This window comes from Chelonoidis abingdonii, chromosome 5 (assembly GCF_003597395.2).
Source record: "Chelonoidis abingdonii isolate Lonesome George chromosome 5, CheloAbing_2.0, whole genome shotgun sequence".
Taxonomy (NCBI): domain Eukaryota; kingdom Metazoa; phylum Chordata; order Testudines; family Testudinidae; genus Chelonoidis; species Chelonoidis abingdonii.
In genome coordinates this window covers 42,528,829-42,543,436 of record NC_133773.1, presented here as the reverse complement: position 1 = coordinate 42,543,436, position 14,608 = coordinate 42,528,829, and the positions used below count along the sequence as shown (strand labels likewise).

General features: G+C 44.2%; 1 protein-coding gene across 1 annotated transcript; it reads left to right on the top strand.

The window, feature by feature from the left end:
- The first annotated feature begins 795 nt into the window (after positions 1-795).
- On the top strand, positions 796-14,081 carry CCNA2 (cyclin A2). The gene is made up of 8 exons (XM_032776022.2): positions 796-1,074; positions 1,705-1,957; positions 4,444-4,556; positions 5,539-5,762; positions 6,461-6,665; positions 8,024-8,137; positions 9,976-10,109; positions 10,625-14,081. Exons 1-8 carry the CDS (start codon positions 934-936, stop codon positions 10,692-10,694), a joined length of 1,254 nt encoding a protein of 417 aa, XP_032631913.2. The 5' UTR covers positions 796-933; the 3' UTR covers positions 10,695-14,081.
- Positions 14,082-14,608: the final 527 nt, after the last annotated feature.

Below are 14,608 nucleotides of genomic sequence, written 5' to 3'. Positions count from 1 at the left end.
GCTAACTCCGTGTGTGGAGCTCTTATTCTGGAATAAGTTTTTTTAAAATTCCAAATAAATTTAATCTACTTCCAGAGTAGGTTAAAATAAACAGGAGAAAAGAACTCTTACTCTGGCGTAAGAGCACCCACACAAGCAGTTAATAAGGAACAGGCGTCCCTGTGGACGAGCTCTAATTAAATCTAGTTTTACTTAAGAAAGTGAAAAAAAGAAAAAGATTGTAGTGATGTAGCCTCCGGGCTCAGCCTCGCCCAGCTCCTTCACAAAGAGTGTTAGTTCTCCGGTAGCGTCAGCTGCTTGGCTCCCGAATGCGGAATTACAGACTGAGACCAGAGAAAAGGCGAGGTTGAGAGACCGAGGAGCACTGCGGTTGAAGACACTACGCCAGAGCCGTGACCCCGATTCGTTTGTCTGGGCTTGCTCCGCACGGAGTCGCTTTACAGAAGAGGCGCGCGCCCTGGTGTAGCCCTGCCCGGCCTGACACTCTAGACGCGGATCAGCCCCGAACCCCCAACGCCTTTTTTACCCGACCACCCGGTGCCCGAGGGTTTGCGGGATCGGGGCCTTGCGCACCAGCCGCTGTACAATCAGCCCGACCGCGCAGCGCCGCACGAGGCAGCGACCTCCCCCCGCGGCTGCGGCTGCCCATGCCCCTCGCGCCGTTCTCTCCCGCCCCGCCCACGCTGACTGTTCGCGCAGCGCGTTTGGCCCCCGCGGGGCGCCGTAGGCGGTGTGACGTATGGCCTGGGTTCCCCATTGGCGGATTCAATAGTCGCGGGCTACTTGAACGGTGGGAGCGGAGCGGGCTGGAGGAGCTGTCTGCGGCGCGAGTCCCCTTTCTCCCGGGCACCCCAGCGGCGTCGTGCCGCACCTCTATCCCCAGGGAGCGGCCGCGGAGCCGGGTGCCCGCCGAGCCCCTCCCCCGGCGCTAGGATGATGCTGGCGGGCGCCGCTGACCCGGAGCAGGAGAACCAGGAGAATGTGCCCCCCGTCGGCAAAGCGCGGCCGCCCGCCGCCGCCCGCCCGGTGCTGGCGCTGCTGCGGGGCAACCAGCGCCGCCCGACCCAGCCGCAGGCAAGGCGGGCGCTGCACGGTGGGGCTGCCGGGCGGGGGCGCTACGGGCCGGGGCTCTGGGGGTGGCTGTGCCCCCGTCATCCCTACCGCTTCTAGCGACGGGCGGGCGCGTCTGCACCGCGGCGCTGCAGCGACCGGGACCGGCTCCTGTGCTCGGGCCCCGGACTCCCGCACCCCGCAGTGTGAACAGCCGCCCGGCGTCCGCCATCTTAGGGCCGCGCTTCCCTCTGCTGCGCCCCGCGGAGCAATGAGCGGGCCGGGGGCAGCGAGCTGTCAGCAGCCGGCCGGGGGAGCTGGCTCCTGCTGCGCTGGGGCTCGGCTGGGGTGGGCGAGGAACCTAACCAGCAACGCGCCAGCATTGCTCCTGTCTAGGCTGAGCACCTGGGAGCGCGGGCCGGGCACATGGGGGTGGCTCTCCTCTAGCAGGAGGGAGAGGGCGGACTGCTCAGGCACGACGTATCAGCTCGGAATAGCGTCGGGGCCTCCATGGACAGCTCGAAATCGCGACGCAAACCACAGGGTGTTAGGCTGCAATGGAAATGTTGCGCGTGTGTGCTGCCTTGGACTACGGAGCCCCGTTGGATCGAAGGAGGGCTCCACGGAAACACTAATGGCAAACTCTTATTCTAGGCTGCTCTTGCTCACGCACCCTGGAGTATTAATGATGAAAACTATCCCAAAGTTCCCGATGGGAAAGCAGGTAACAAACAGCCTGCTTTTGCCATCCATATGGATGAGCCCGATGGGGAGAGACGAAAGAGACAAGTGGTGCCTAAAAAGGCTGTGTCCCATGAAGAGGTCCTAGGCTTAAATACAGCTGTAACGTCATTAGGAGACAGAAAACCCTTGGCACCCATAGACAATCCAATGGATCTTAGTTTTGGTAAGTATGTTAGTTACTAACAGAAAATGGTGTCTAAAGCATAGATTCTGTCTCTGAAATTGACATGCCCAATTCAGTGCTGGACTCTCATATAGGCTACTTCATACAATACTACATCAGTTTTACTGGGTAAATTTAATTGGAGTTGAAAGTTACAAACTTGTAGTCTGTTCAAACACAAAGTATTGTGAAGAGATTAAATCTAGTATTCTTGCTACAATTCCTAATGCATTTGTCAGCTCCAAACAGCAGAGGTTCTCAATCTAGTTACTATCCTGGGCTGCATATGGTGCTCTATGTGAAATGTGGGCCACATCCATCCACACTATATATGCTACCTGTTTGGCCCTGGGAATATCACATGGGTTGCAGCTATGCCCTGATTGGGTTAGGGGTTGAGAACCACTGCCAGTGTTGAGGCACTGGTGGGGTGGGAGGGTACTAACTCACCCTCATCTAAAGCTGCTTCTCTTCTCCTCCTTTCCCCCCCTCCCCATCCCCCTGGAGGATCCACTAGACCTAAGTGTCAAAAGATTACAGGGACAACAAATGAAAAAACAGGGAGCAAAAGTGATTTCAGGTTCAAAAGCAGGGATCCAGAGGGGGACACTGACCAGAGAACCTCAGTTCCCACTGCACCTTATATGCATTTGTCTGTAGAAGAGCCAGAATGTATTCACTTCAGAAAAAACAAGTGAACACTTTTTTTCCACCCACTATACTCCTGTACTAAATCACTGCCTCTGGTACCAGATCAGTGAAAATAAAGTTGGAAAATCTTAGCAGAAACTGGATGCAAGTATCTTTAAATCGCACTTCCAATCTCAACCTCAATTGGACTATCAGAAGTAACTTATCACAAATAAGGATTCTCAACTTGATTGTGGGATGACCAGACCATTCTAGATCTCAGATCAGAGCAGTACCCATGGGGAGATGTCAGTCTTGGCTGTGATCTTTCCATAAGTAATGGAACAATAATATCTTCCTATAAAGGTCCAGTTTGAGTGATTTAGGGTTGCTTAGAAGACCTCCCAAACCTCCAGGCTATTGGAGAGGACATAGATTGAGTTGGTAGGTGGTACATTGGTTAATCCCTCAAGCTGCTCTTTTTTCTTGATGCTTCCTCCCTGTGCATTCCCAAAACTATTTTTGGTCAATTGCTCTGCTTTGCCCACTAACTGCCATATTTGTGTGCGCCCTTACCCTTCTCAGTCCCACTGTGGCTCATGAGCCACACTGACCTGTTTGAGCCCTGCCACCTTGTAACTTATTGGAGGGGGTTACGGATTGCAGGCAGACACAAACCACTCTAGAGCTTTGCTCCTGGCTACAGTCTTGGAGGCTAAACAGAAGAGGAACAAAGTATTTCACTCCAAGCAGGGTCTCTGCAGAGACTGGAATGCTCTTAGCTTAGAGGCTACTGATAGGGTAGTACCTCTAGCTCCTGCTGTCTCCAGATGTGAATACAAGAGCTCAGAGCTCCAAATTCACTCTGAACATAAGTGCTTCAAAACATTTGAATTCATGGGGGGGGGGGGGGGGGGGCTTAAAAAGGGGGGGGGGGGGGGGGGGGGGGCTCTACTACAGAGGGATGTGGAGGTCAGGGGTTACTGCAAAGGAAAGTGTGGGGCAACACAAATAACTGCTGCTATGTTGCAGTCTTGCTATGTTCTATATTGACTCCTTGATGTGTGTGCACAGAGGTACATCACAATATGCCATGTATTAAAAACATGACTGACTGACTGAATCTAACAAGAGTAATACTTAATTCTATAGTTCCCTTTTTACACTGCTGTCTGAAAGATCTAATCCAATTTCCAAAAATAGAATCCACAATGTAATTCCTTAATCCCCTCTGTCCAAGTATTAAATGGGTCTAGAGTGGGTCAATTTACATAATTTTATATGGTAGCCTGCTGGCTTGTAGATTCCTAAAATAATGACACTGGGACATTAACTACAGGGTGTCTAACATTCTCTACATGTAAATACGTCTGTGTAAGGACCATATCAATAGCTTAGTTCTGTAGCTCTGGCAACTACTTAATCCCCATTGTGAAAAATCTACCTCCATTTTAGACCAACCTCTAAACTCACTGATCAAAGGCTTCAGCTTATTCTAAATCAGCACAGAACTTGAATTTTTATTTTAACATTGTAATACAAGGTGACTTCTCCTGATTGTCAGGCTAGAGACACCCTTTGCACTTCATGTTTGCCATTGAGCTCTCCTTCCCTTGGACCAGTTGATAAGGGATTCCTGAAGAACAAATGTCTCGTTCCATGACTGGAATGAAGTATGATACAACTGCAAACTGATTACTTTTTCTGGTCTCTCTCGACTGCTGCAGCCTTGGTGGCTCAAATGCATAAAAACTAAACTAGCAGTGCGTGTCAATCATTAGACTCTCTTGTAAATGTGTGGGCTGACAACTCTACAAACTTAACTTAATGTTGCTACTATCTTGAAATTTTTTTAGATTCTCCAAGTATTATGGATATATCAGTAACTCAAGAAGTGGAAGAAAAAGTAAATGTTAATCAGGTGCCAGACTACATTGAGGACATCTATACATACCTTAGGGAAATGGAGGTAAGAGGCCATAAATATGCCCTTAGAACTACAAGTGTTTGGTCTAATTTCTGGACAGAATGCAGTAATTCTTATGCGGTGTTGTCATAAACAGATAGCTACGGGGTAATGTCTCTTTCACCTGGAAAGGGTTAACAAACGACACCTGACCAGAGGACCAATCAGGAAACAAGATAAGTTAAAGCTAGTACTGTGACAAACTAGCAATTTATAGGTTGAGAAAGGAAGATACTAGACCAGGGGTCGGCAGCCTTTCAGAAGTGGTGTGCCAAGTCTTCATGTATTCACTCTAATTTAAGGTTTCATGTGCCAGTAATAATGGTTTTCAGAAGGTCTTTCTATAATATATATAACTAAACTATTGTTGTGTGTAAGTAAGGTTTTTAAAATGTGTTAAGAATTTTCATTTAAAATTAAATTAAAACGCAGAGCCCCCTGGACTGGTGGCCAGCACCTGGGCACTACAAGTGCCACTGAAAATTGGCTCACGTGCTGCCTTTGGCACATGTGCCATAGATTGCCTACCCCTGCACTAGACCATGGAATCATTTCCTGATGCAACTGCTGAACCCTTCTCAAATAATACTAAAACTAGCTAGATAATCCACTGAACACAAAATAGAGAACAAGCCCATACTGGCTGGGCCTGGTGACCGAAGACCTTTTAATATCTAAAGTAGATTCTACTTTAGACGTACTACATGTGTTTAACGAAATCCCAGATTCTTATCTGTGGTGGGTTTTTGGTCAGTAAGAATAAGAACATAAGAATAGTCATTCTGGGTTACACCAATGGTCCATCTAGCCCAGTATCTGACAGTGGCCAATACTAGGTGCTTCAGAGGGAATGAACAGAACAGGTAATCATCGGGTGATCCATTCCCAGCTTCTGGCAAACAGAGGCTAGGGAACAGCCTCTTCTCTGTAAGATTCAAATGCTAATTACATCTCTTATGTACATAACTCACAACTGTCTCAACAGGTGAAATGCAAGCCTAGAGTGGGTTACATGAAGAAGCAGCCTGATATAACAAACAATATGCGAGCTATTCTTGTGGACTGGCTGGTGGAAGTTGGAGAAGAATATAAATTACAGAATGAAACTCTGCACTTAGCTGTAAACTACATTGATAGATTTCTTTCTTCAATGTCTGTGCTGAGAGGGAAGCTTCAACTTGTGGGGACTGCAGCTATGTTGCTAGCATCGTAAGTTTAAACTGGCATCCATCGCTTTTCAACTTCTAGAACTTGATAACCTTTCCTGTAGGTGCCCAGAGGGGAAAATCTGGGGGCCGTGTTTTCTTTTCCCCTTCTATAGAAAAGATCTGCGGATGGTGGCACAACTTAGTGAATCCTTCCTTTCCTAGGAAGACTTGAGGCCTAGATTCACATGTGGTATCCTCATGTACTTTTGTGCGTTTTTTTTTTTTTTTTCAACAACAAAACCCTGACATTTGCAAACACAACATGGAATGTGGCTTCTGTCTTTATCTGAGTTCATGTAACTAGCACTCTAAAACCAATACTCAATGTTTTTAAAAAAGCCTTTGTCTCCAGGTAATGAGAATGTGAAAAGACAACTGTATTCAAACTGGAACACAACTCAGTTTGAGATTCCTGGAACTACAGTAACTAGGAGTACTAGTTTTGGTACTAAAAATCACATATTACTCTCAATAGTGCATTAGGAAGAATTGCTTAAAGCTTTCAGTAAGACATCTAGATCTCTAAAGCCATACAAAGTGACCTAATGTAGCAACCAACAGAGTTTCTAGGGAGGTATAGTTCTCAGCCATCTCTCAAACTGCAGTCAGGTTTGGCAAACATGATTCTACCAAACACTGAGACTGATGGACATGCTCTTTACCTGTAGCTGCCAGCTTATTGTTTCTTTCAAACTGCAGGAAGTTTGAAGAAATCTACCCTCCTGAAGTAGCAGAGTTTGTTTACATCACAGACGATACCTACACCAAGAAACAAGTCCTAAGGATGGAGCACTTAGTGTTGAAAGTCTTGTCATTTGACTTGGCAGCTCCAACAGTAAACCAGTTCCTCACTCAGTACTTCCTACACCAGCACACCAATGTTAAAGTGGAACATTTATCAATGGTAAGTATAGATTTGGAGTTAACAGACCTTTCTGGATGCATTAGGCTCAGTTCTTGTGGAGCTTGCAGGCTTGCTGTCATTTTCCACTGGAGAAGAGAGGGGATGTGCCAATTGTAATAAGCTTTTGAAGAACTGAAATTTAGAACTGGCAGGCTGAGAACAGCAGCTTTGCTTCCCTGCCTGGTTTCTAGAGGTTGCAGCTGGCACTCTATTCTAATGGTGAGCCTGTCTCACTGTAGTGCTCACTACAGTGAGAACTGGCCATAAAAGATGACCTTTCATACCTGTCACAATGAGAATTCAAATACTGGTTCAGCCTTGGCTGAGGGGGACATAAATTCAATAGATGAACTACAGTAAACTAAAATGTAAAGCTGCTTATGTGATCTCAGGAAGATTATATATAGTAAGTCTACTTTGTACACATGTGGTCTCTGAGCCTCAAGGAGCCAGTGCTGTATTGTAGACCGGGGTGGGCAAACTTTTTGGCCCAAGGGCCACATCTGGGTGGGGAAATTGCATATAGGGCTGGGTGTGGGGTGCACTTTGCAGGAAGGCTCAAGGCAGGGGGCTGGGGTGCAGGAGGGGTTCAGGGTGCAGGTTCCAGCCTGGCACTGTTCATCTGGAGTGGCTCCAGGATGGCAGTGGGACTATGGCAGGCTCCCCACCTGCGCTGGCCCTGCATCATGCTGCTCCGGAAGCATCTGGCACCATGTCCCTGTGGTCCCTGGAGGCGGGAGGGGCTCAGTGCACTGCCCTCACCTGCAGGCGGTGCCCGTAGGCAACGGTAGTGCATGGAGCCCTCTGCTGCCCCCTTCTCTTTCCTCCCCCCCCGCCCCCATCAGGATGTGGTGCTGGCCACTTCTGGTAGCAGCATGGGGCCTGCAGTGCCATGGGGGTGGCAGTCCTGTAGGCTGGATCCAAAGCCCTGATCGGTAGGATCTGACCCCTGTGCTGTAGTTTGCCCACCCTTGGTCTATACCAATATTTGACTAAATCCTAGCTGAGATGAAAAGGACACTTAAAGTCCTCTCACCGGTCTGACTGTAAAACTAAACTCCCCCTTGGGACACAGGCAGCAACTATAGAAATAGACAGTCAAAATATTTTGAAATATGAAGTGGAATAACATGGGCACCAGGGTATAGAACCAAACACTTTTTTGGATCTGAGACTTTCCTTTGAATATTAAGAGCATATTTATATTGCTGCAAAAATTAGATGCTTGTCTTTTTGTGTCTGAAGAGCTCTAAATCTTTAAACAGTGTACTGAAGGCTAGTTAACAACTATGATGCTAAGACTAACCATCTTGTATTGGTGATAGCTTCTAATTGCTCAGCAATGACTTTCTTTACAGTATCTGGGGGAGCTGAGTTTAATTGATGCTGACCCATACTTGAAATACTTGCCATCACTTATTGCTGCTGCAGCATTTCATCTAGCAAGCTATACTATCACTGGAAAAACCTTGGTATGTAGAACAAGTAGCTTTAGAAAAGTCTCAATTATAAGTAAATAGCCTTAAATACAGCAAACTGCAACATTATGTATGAGCTGTTCTTGCTAGAAAATATGCATTGCTAGCCAAGAATAAGTTTTACTCTTGTATGGGGGTGAGGGTGTGCTTAGTCTTATTTTAATTGTCCTTAGAACTGAGTAATGATTTCTACACAAGCCCTTTTGGCTAGATTCCAAAATCAGCAAGCTTCTAACTGGGTGACCCCTAGAAGAGTGCCGTACAGTGTGTGTTTGTGAGTGGGGGGTCGTGCCCCTCCCCATTTCTCCCCCTTCCCCCTCCACCCCACCAAAACAAAGACAATCTTAGTGCTATCTCCAGTACTTTCCTCCTCCTAAAGACTGCCTCTTTCAGGGACACTTAAATACTGTTTCAGTAAGGAAAGCTAATTCTTTTGCCTTAACTACTTGGAAGCACATAGAGGAAAGGACCACTACTGCAAGAACAAACCGTCTTAGAGCCTAGCACAGTTAAGATGATGAATAGGATCTTTTTTTCTGATAGGTAGTTATAGCTCCACAGCTATAGGTATACAGTAGATTACATGCAGCTAAAGATTCTTTAGCAGTTCCAGCTTGATATTTTCACTTTTGTAAAGTGCATTGGCATAACACTAATAGCTACTGATTACTTTGCTGAGAAATCATGCATTCTGCTCGTACCGTTTCTAGTCGCAGGTGGAGACATGGAATACCCAGTCTAGAATAGTATTAAGTATAGTTTTGTCTTGTATTCAAAGTACAATAACTCCTTGCTTAATGTTGGTAGTTATGTTCCTGAAAAATGCAACTTTAAGCGAATCCAATTCCTCATAAGAATTAATGTAAATTGGGGGGGGCACGGCGGGGGATGTTAGGTTCCAGGAAAACTTTTTTCCACCAGACAAAACTATATATTATATAGATACATACACACAGTACACATTTTAAACAACTTTAATACTGTTCCAAGCTATGATTGTGAAGCTTGGTTGAGGCGGTGAAGTTAGAGTGGAAGAGGAAGGGATCTTTCCCAGGGAATGCCTTGCTGCTAAGTGATGAACTAGCACTCGGCTGAGCCCTCAAGAGTTAAAACATTTCTGTTAATGTAGCCTCTCATACAAGGCAGCATGAGCAGGAGGAACTGGACAAGGTAGCAGACGCACCTTGTTTGTGGGGGAGAGAGATGCACACTGCTCCTTTAAGCTGACCCACTCCTAAGTGTATTGTCTTTTTAAATGGATCAGGAACTTGACAGCAGCTGCTGCCCCAAGATCTGTCTCTCCATCTATGTCCCCTCCCTGCTCTATATGGAGAAGGGGTAAGCAGGCTGTAGGGGGGAGGAGGACACCCTGACATTAGCCCCCCTTCCCCTCCTGCACAGCAAGCAGGAGTCTCTGGGAGCAGCTCCAAGGCAGAGGGCAGGAGCAGCACATGGTAGTGGGGGGAAGGGACAGCTGAACTGCCTTGAGAACTTGCTGGAAGGCTGCAGCACAGGGAACTTAAGCGGGTTGCTGGTCCACCCTGGTCACAAGCCCCCACCATCTAACTCCAACAGGCTGCTCTTCCTGCAAGCAGTGGACAAAGCAAGCAACTGCCAAACAATGTTAACCAGGATGACTTTAAGTGAGCAATTACTGTATGGGCTGCATCCGACAAAGTGGGTATTCACCCATGAAAGCTCATGCTCCGAAAGGTCTGTTAGTCTATAAGATGCCACAGGACTCTTTGCTGCTTGTATGGGAAAACTGCTGCAAAGTACCTGATGGAAAATATGGTGCATTAATCTGATCAATTTATTTTCCCTTTCCTCAGCCTGAATCTCTGTCCAAAATGACAGGATATACCCTTGAAAGCCTTAAGCCTTGTCTCATGGACCTCCATAAGACCTACCTCAGAGCAGCACAACACACACAACAGTCTATAAGAGAGAAATACAAGAGTACAAAGTAAGTACCCACTTCTGTGGGTAAACTCCAATACATACCTCTAATTTTAAGCTAAGCAGGTTAGCTAGCCTCCTGTTAAGAGTAGACTGCTGAGGGCTGTCAGCGCACTCATTACTGGAAGTCTCTTTTTTAACTCACTCTTTTGAGCCAGTGACTCCTGTCACTGATTTGGCCACTGTCTACTCATATAGATGAGCTAATAACCACGACAGATGTGGTGTCCTGACTTGCAACTCAAGATGTAGTCTCAGTCCAGAAATGGAGACTGATTGCAGGAATTGCTTGGTGAAGCTCAATCACCTGTTAGAGGTGATCATTATGTCCCTTTTAGCCCTAAAAATCTAAGTACAAAATAAGGAGTTTTAAACCTATTAAGTGTTTGATTTAACGTGTTCTGTCCCATAGCAGACAGATGCTAGTTTACAAACTGCTAATGCTGTATTCTCTTTTTAATATAATCCCTTTAGCACAGTTTGTTCTAACATGACTACATCTGACACCCTTTTCTCCTTCAGGTACCATGGAGTATCGCTCATTGATCCACCAGAGACACTAAAGTTATCCTCACAATCAAGAGACTCTTAATGTGTATTATACTTGCAAGCAAATGTATAGTTTTAACTCTGGTCAGTATTTTAGATGTCTTACAATCATTTCAGAATAATACCACATGGTGTAACTTGAAATTATGAAGTTTGTTAGTTTTTTATATGGTTTTAATGTAAATCTTTGTACATGCAATCTTGTTCTAAATATTTAGCTGGAGCTCTTTTATAAAGCTGTTCTGTTCAAATATTGAATTAACCATGCAGGCGAACTGTTAATGTTTGTTCCAAAACTACTAGAATGTCCAAATAAGGAGCAGTGCATTAAAATGGGGATTTTTAACTTTTGGAGTGACTGAAAGGGAAAGTGGTAACTTCAGTTGTGCTGAACAAATGATAAACTTGGCAACTGTTTGTGGGAATATAAGATGCTACTAAGGTTTAGTTTCACCTGAGTTTAGATCATATCTTTGGCTTTAACTATCATACTGCTAGAACTGATTTGATCTAACTTATATAAAAAAATAACCACTTGGAAGAAATTGAACTGACTTTAGTAGCTTGCAGGAATTAAATTCGGACTTGCTTCAAAACCAGGCTTTCTAATTTAGTGCTCAAACTATCACTAAGTAGTAGTCTCTAAAGCAGCCATCTGATAGCTAGAACTACAGCTACTGAAGTGTCCTTGTGTGAACAGAAATGGCCTCTAACTTACAGCTCTTTTCTAGTCTAAGTGTACAATTGATACTAGTAAAAGTTCATGCAGCATTTTTAGTAAAACTTTGGTTTCTCTACAAGCATCCCTGTAGTTAAACCTCTATTACTACAGCTCTACCTCCCCATTGCCACTACCCTGCTAGCAAAGCAAACTACAGCAGGGAAAGTGGCCACTAGCACTACATCCTCCACGGGGGAGAGAATAATACAGCTGCTCACCACAGCCTGCAGGCATGCCATGTATGGGTTATAGCTAGTGACAGTGAATTCAGAACAGCCCATTGGGCAGGCTTTTATGCAGCATGTAGTGAATCTTATGTCAGTGTCAGGTTTTAATTGGTCTTCTGCTTACGCTATAGCACTCTGCTAATGTGGTAGTTGGAGAACTTTTTATAGTTAACTCAAATTGACTTTTCTCCTCCTGTACACTTGTATTAACATGGCTCAAGATTAACTGTGCTAAACTATAAAGCAGGAACAGGGTTTAAAAGGAAATCTGCAAGTTTGTCAAATAAACATCCTGTACTGAAGCTGATGCCACTGGTCTTGCTTATCTTAACCTGCATTGATCACTGTAGCTGACTTGTAACCAGTGTGATATCAGTGATTCTAATTCAAAAGTGGGACACTTTTTTTCATAAAGCAGGACTTGACTGTTTCTAAACTTAGCCCAAGAAACAAATCCATCTTCCTAATCAAGCTAACTAATAGGAGTGAAAGCAAATTCCTTTCTGAATCTAACATAGCTTAACTCTGGTATCTAATCCAAAACTGACAACTGCCCCACTGGTCAGCTTGACACCAATTATATTCAATCTCATTTCAATTTTTTTAAATATGGAACAGCCAGCTTCCTGTACCAAGCAAAACCATTCTCATTAACTCTATCAGTTTAACTATGCAGCCTTGGCCATGAGATGCATTTTAGTTTTGAAAGACAGCTAGGAAGCCACTTAAGAGGCCTGCTCCTAGGCTTGACTTAATCAGATGATTAAGACAAAGGTGAAGGGTGGCAGCGTTAAGGAAAGTAGAAGTGGAGGGTAGGGTTGGTGCCATGAATTTCCTGTCAGCTTCCCTGTGCATGCTTGACTATACCTCCACTGGGCCTATGGAAAGAAGCAAACCATAGCCTAAAGTACACAGAGGATCATATTAATGACCTTCCAAAGATTAACAGGCTAAAGTCTCTTTGCCACAACTTTAGAAAGAAGTCAATCTACATGCAGGGGTGGTGGTGGTATGTACACACTATCAAGTTCCAGCAGCGTGCATCCTAATTACTGTATCACCACCAGCCTTAACTTTCATATGCTGATTTTGAAATGCTCTAAACCATGCTCATAATTTTATATCCTCGTTAGCTTTGGCTCAGGGTTCCTGTGTGACTTGAGCTAACAACTCTGATATAGATACCAGTCACTTCTTTCAATCCAAGAGAGTTGTTATACCTTGCTAAAGCTGCTTGATTTGATAGTGGTGTGTACAGAGGCAAGTAGCACATCCTCTAAAAAAATCTGGGGAGGGGGGGACACGTTCATAAGATATAGGTAACCTTAAAGCTTATACTACATCAAAAGCAGAGTTTAACAATCTTGTCCTTTTAGAAGAAATGTCACTGAATGTCTGCTTTGTCTTATACTGCTTCTGATGGCAACAAAACTGCAGCATTATCACCCCACTCAATGTTACAGGGTACTGAAAAACACCTCTGCTCCTATAAGTGGACAGCCTAGGCCTCTCCTCAAGATTGAGGAAGCTGTATTAGAGAGCACAGCTCTGGTCATGATATCTCTCTTCCCTGTTTTATTCATAGTCCTGTCTCTATTATCCCTTGCTCTTTTTTCCCTTAAGAATTTCCTGTAAGATTTCCCTGTAAAGTTTTCAGCATCTTCTGTCCCTTACCTCAGCTATAATGCACACAAAGCTGCATTACTAGGCCAAACCTTTCCCTAAGGCACAAGCAGATTATACTGTACAGCAAACAATAGGTTGTTTTTATATGGCCTTTCTCCCAGAACCAGGTCCAGTTGCATGTTTTTCTTCAGCAGAAAAGGTCAACACCACTGCAGCCTAGAGATTGGAAAAGTGATGGGACAAGATAGCGTACTACATGTTCACAGCTATCTTTCTGCTGTGTAAAGTTTATGAACCACTGCACTCTATTTACAATAGTGCCTTACATTGATTTAAGTGAAAACTTCACCTGCAGCAATTATGAAACACTGAAATTGGACTCCTTCATATATTTACACTAGCCAATTCTTCCCCATTTAAAAAAAATCTGACATTGCAACTAAACATGTTGTTTCCTTTTAAGAAGATGATTATTCATTAAGAGGCAAAGAAAGAGCTCTGCCAAGAAGCACTTTTTGCTAAGTTTTAAAGTTACAGGGGCAAAATTAAATCCTCTGTTTTACTACATAACTTTTATGGACACACAAAATAAGATGTACATTATTTCTACTCTTGTATGTATTCTCCTGTTTGTCTATTTCATCTTCCTTTTAAACTGTCTAATGAAACAGTTGAGATTAACTTGTCTAAGGGTACACTGTAGATCCTTTTGCCTGTTTCTTCCTACTTTGTCTCAGTAAGTCCTAGTGATATAGAATAGCTCTTTAGACTTGCAGTTTAAGAAGTATTTCTTAATAATTTTCATGAAACATGGTCAAACTGAAATTTGTTTAAAAATAAACATTAACAAAGACCATGGTCTGTCTCAATTTCTTACAATTTATAAGGGAATTCTTTTAGGCTGAGATGCTTGAATCATCTTCTTGGTAAAGACGACAAAGGAGCAACACTCAGTCTCTTGAAGACATGAGGCCTGATCCACTCTCAATAATTCCACTGCCAATAATTCTATTGATGTAAAGAAGTACTGGATGAAGCCTATACTTAGACTGAACACAAATCAAACCATGCCAATCCAGAACCTGAATACTTAGAAATGTAGAGTTGCATTGCCTTAAATGAAGTTAAAGGCTGTGAGAAGATGCTTTTACTAGATAGGAGTGTTAATATTTACAGATGTTTTTACACTTCAATAGTTATAATATACAATTCAAGAGTTTGCTTACATATTTAGTTACCACCCTATTATACCTCCTCCTCAAATGGTCACACTTTTGAATGTTTAATTTATTGCAAGACAATGTACAGTATTATATAAAAAAATATACAGAGGAGACCTGAGTTACAGAAACGAGGAGGGAGGGAAGGAACACTGATCTACAA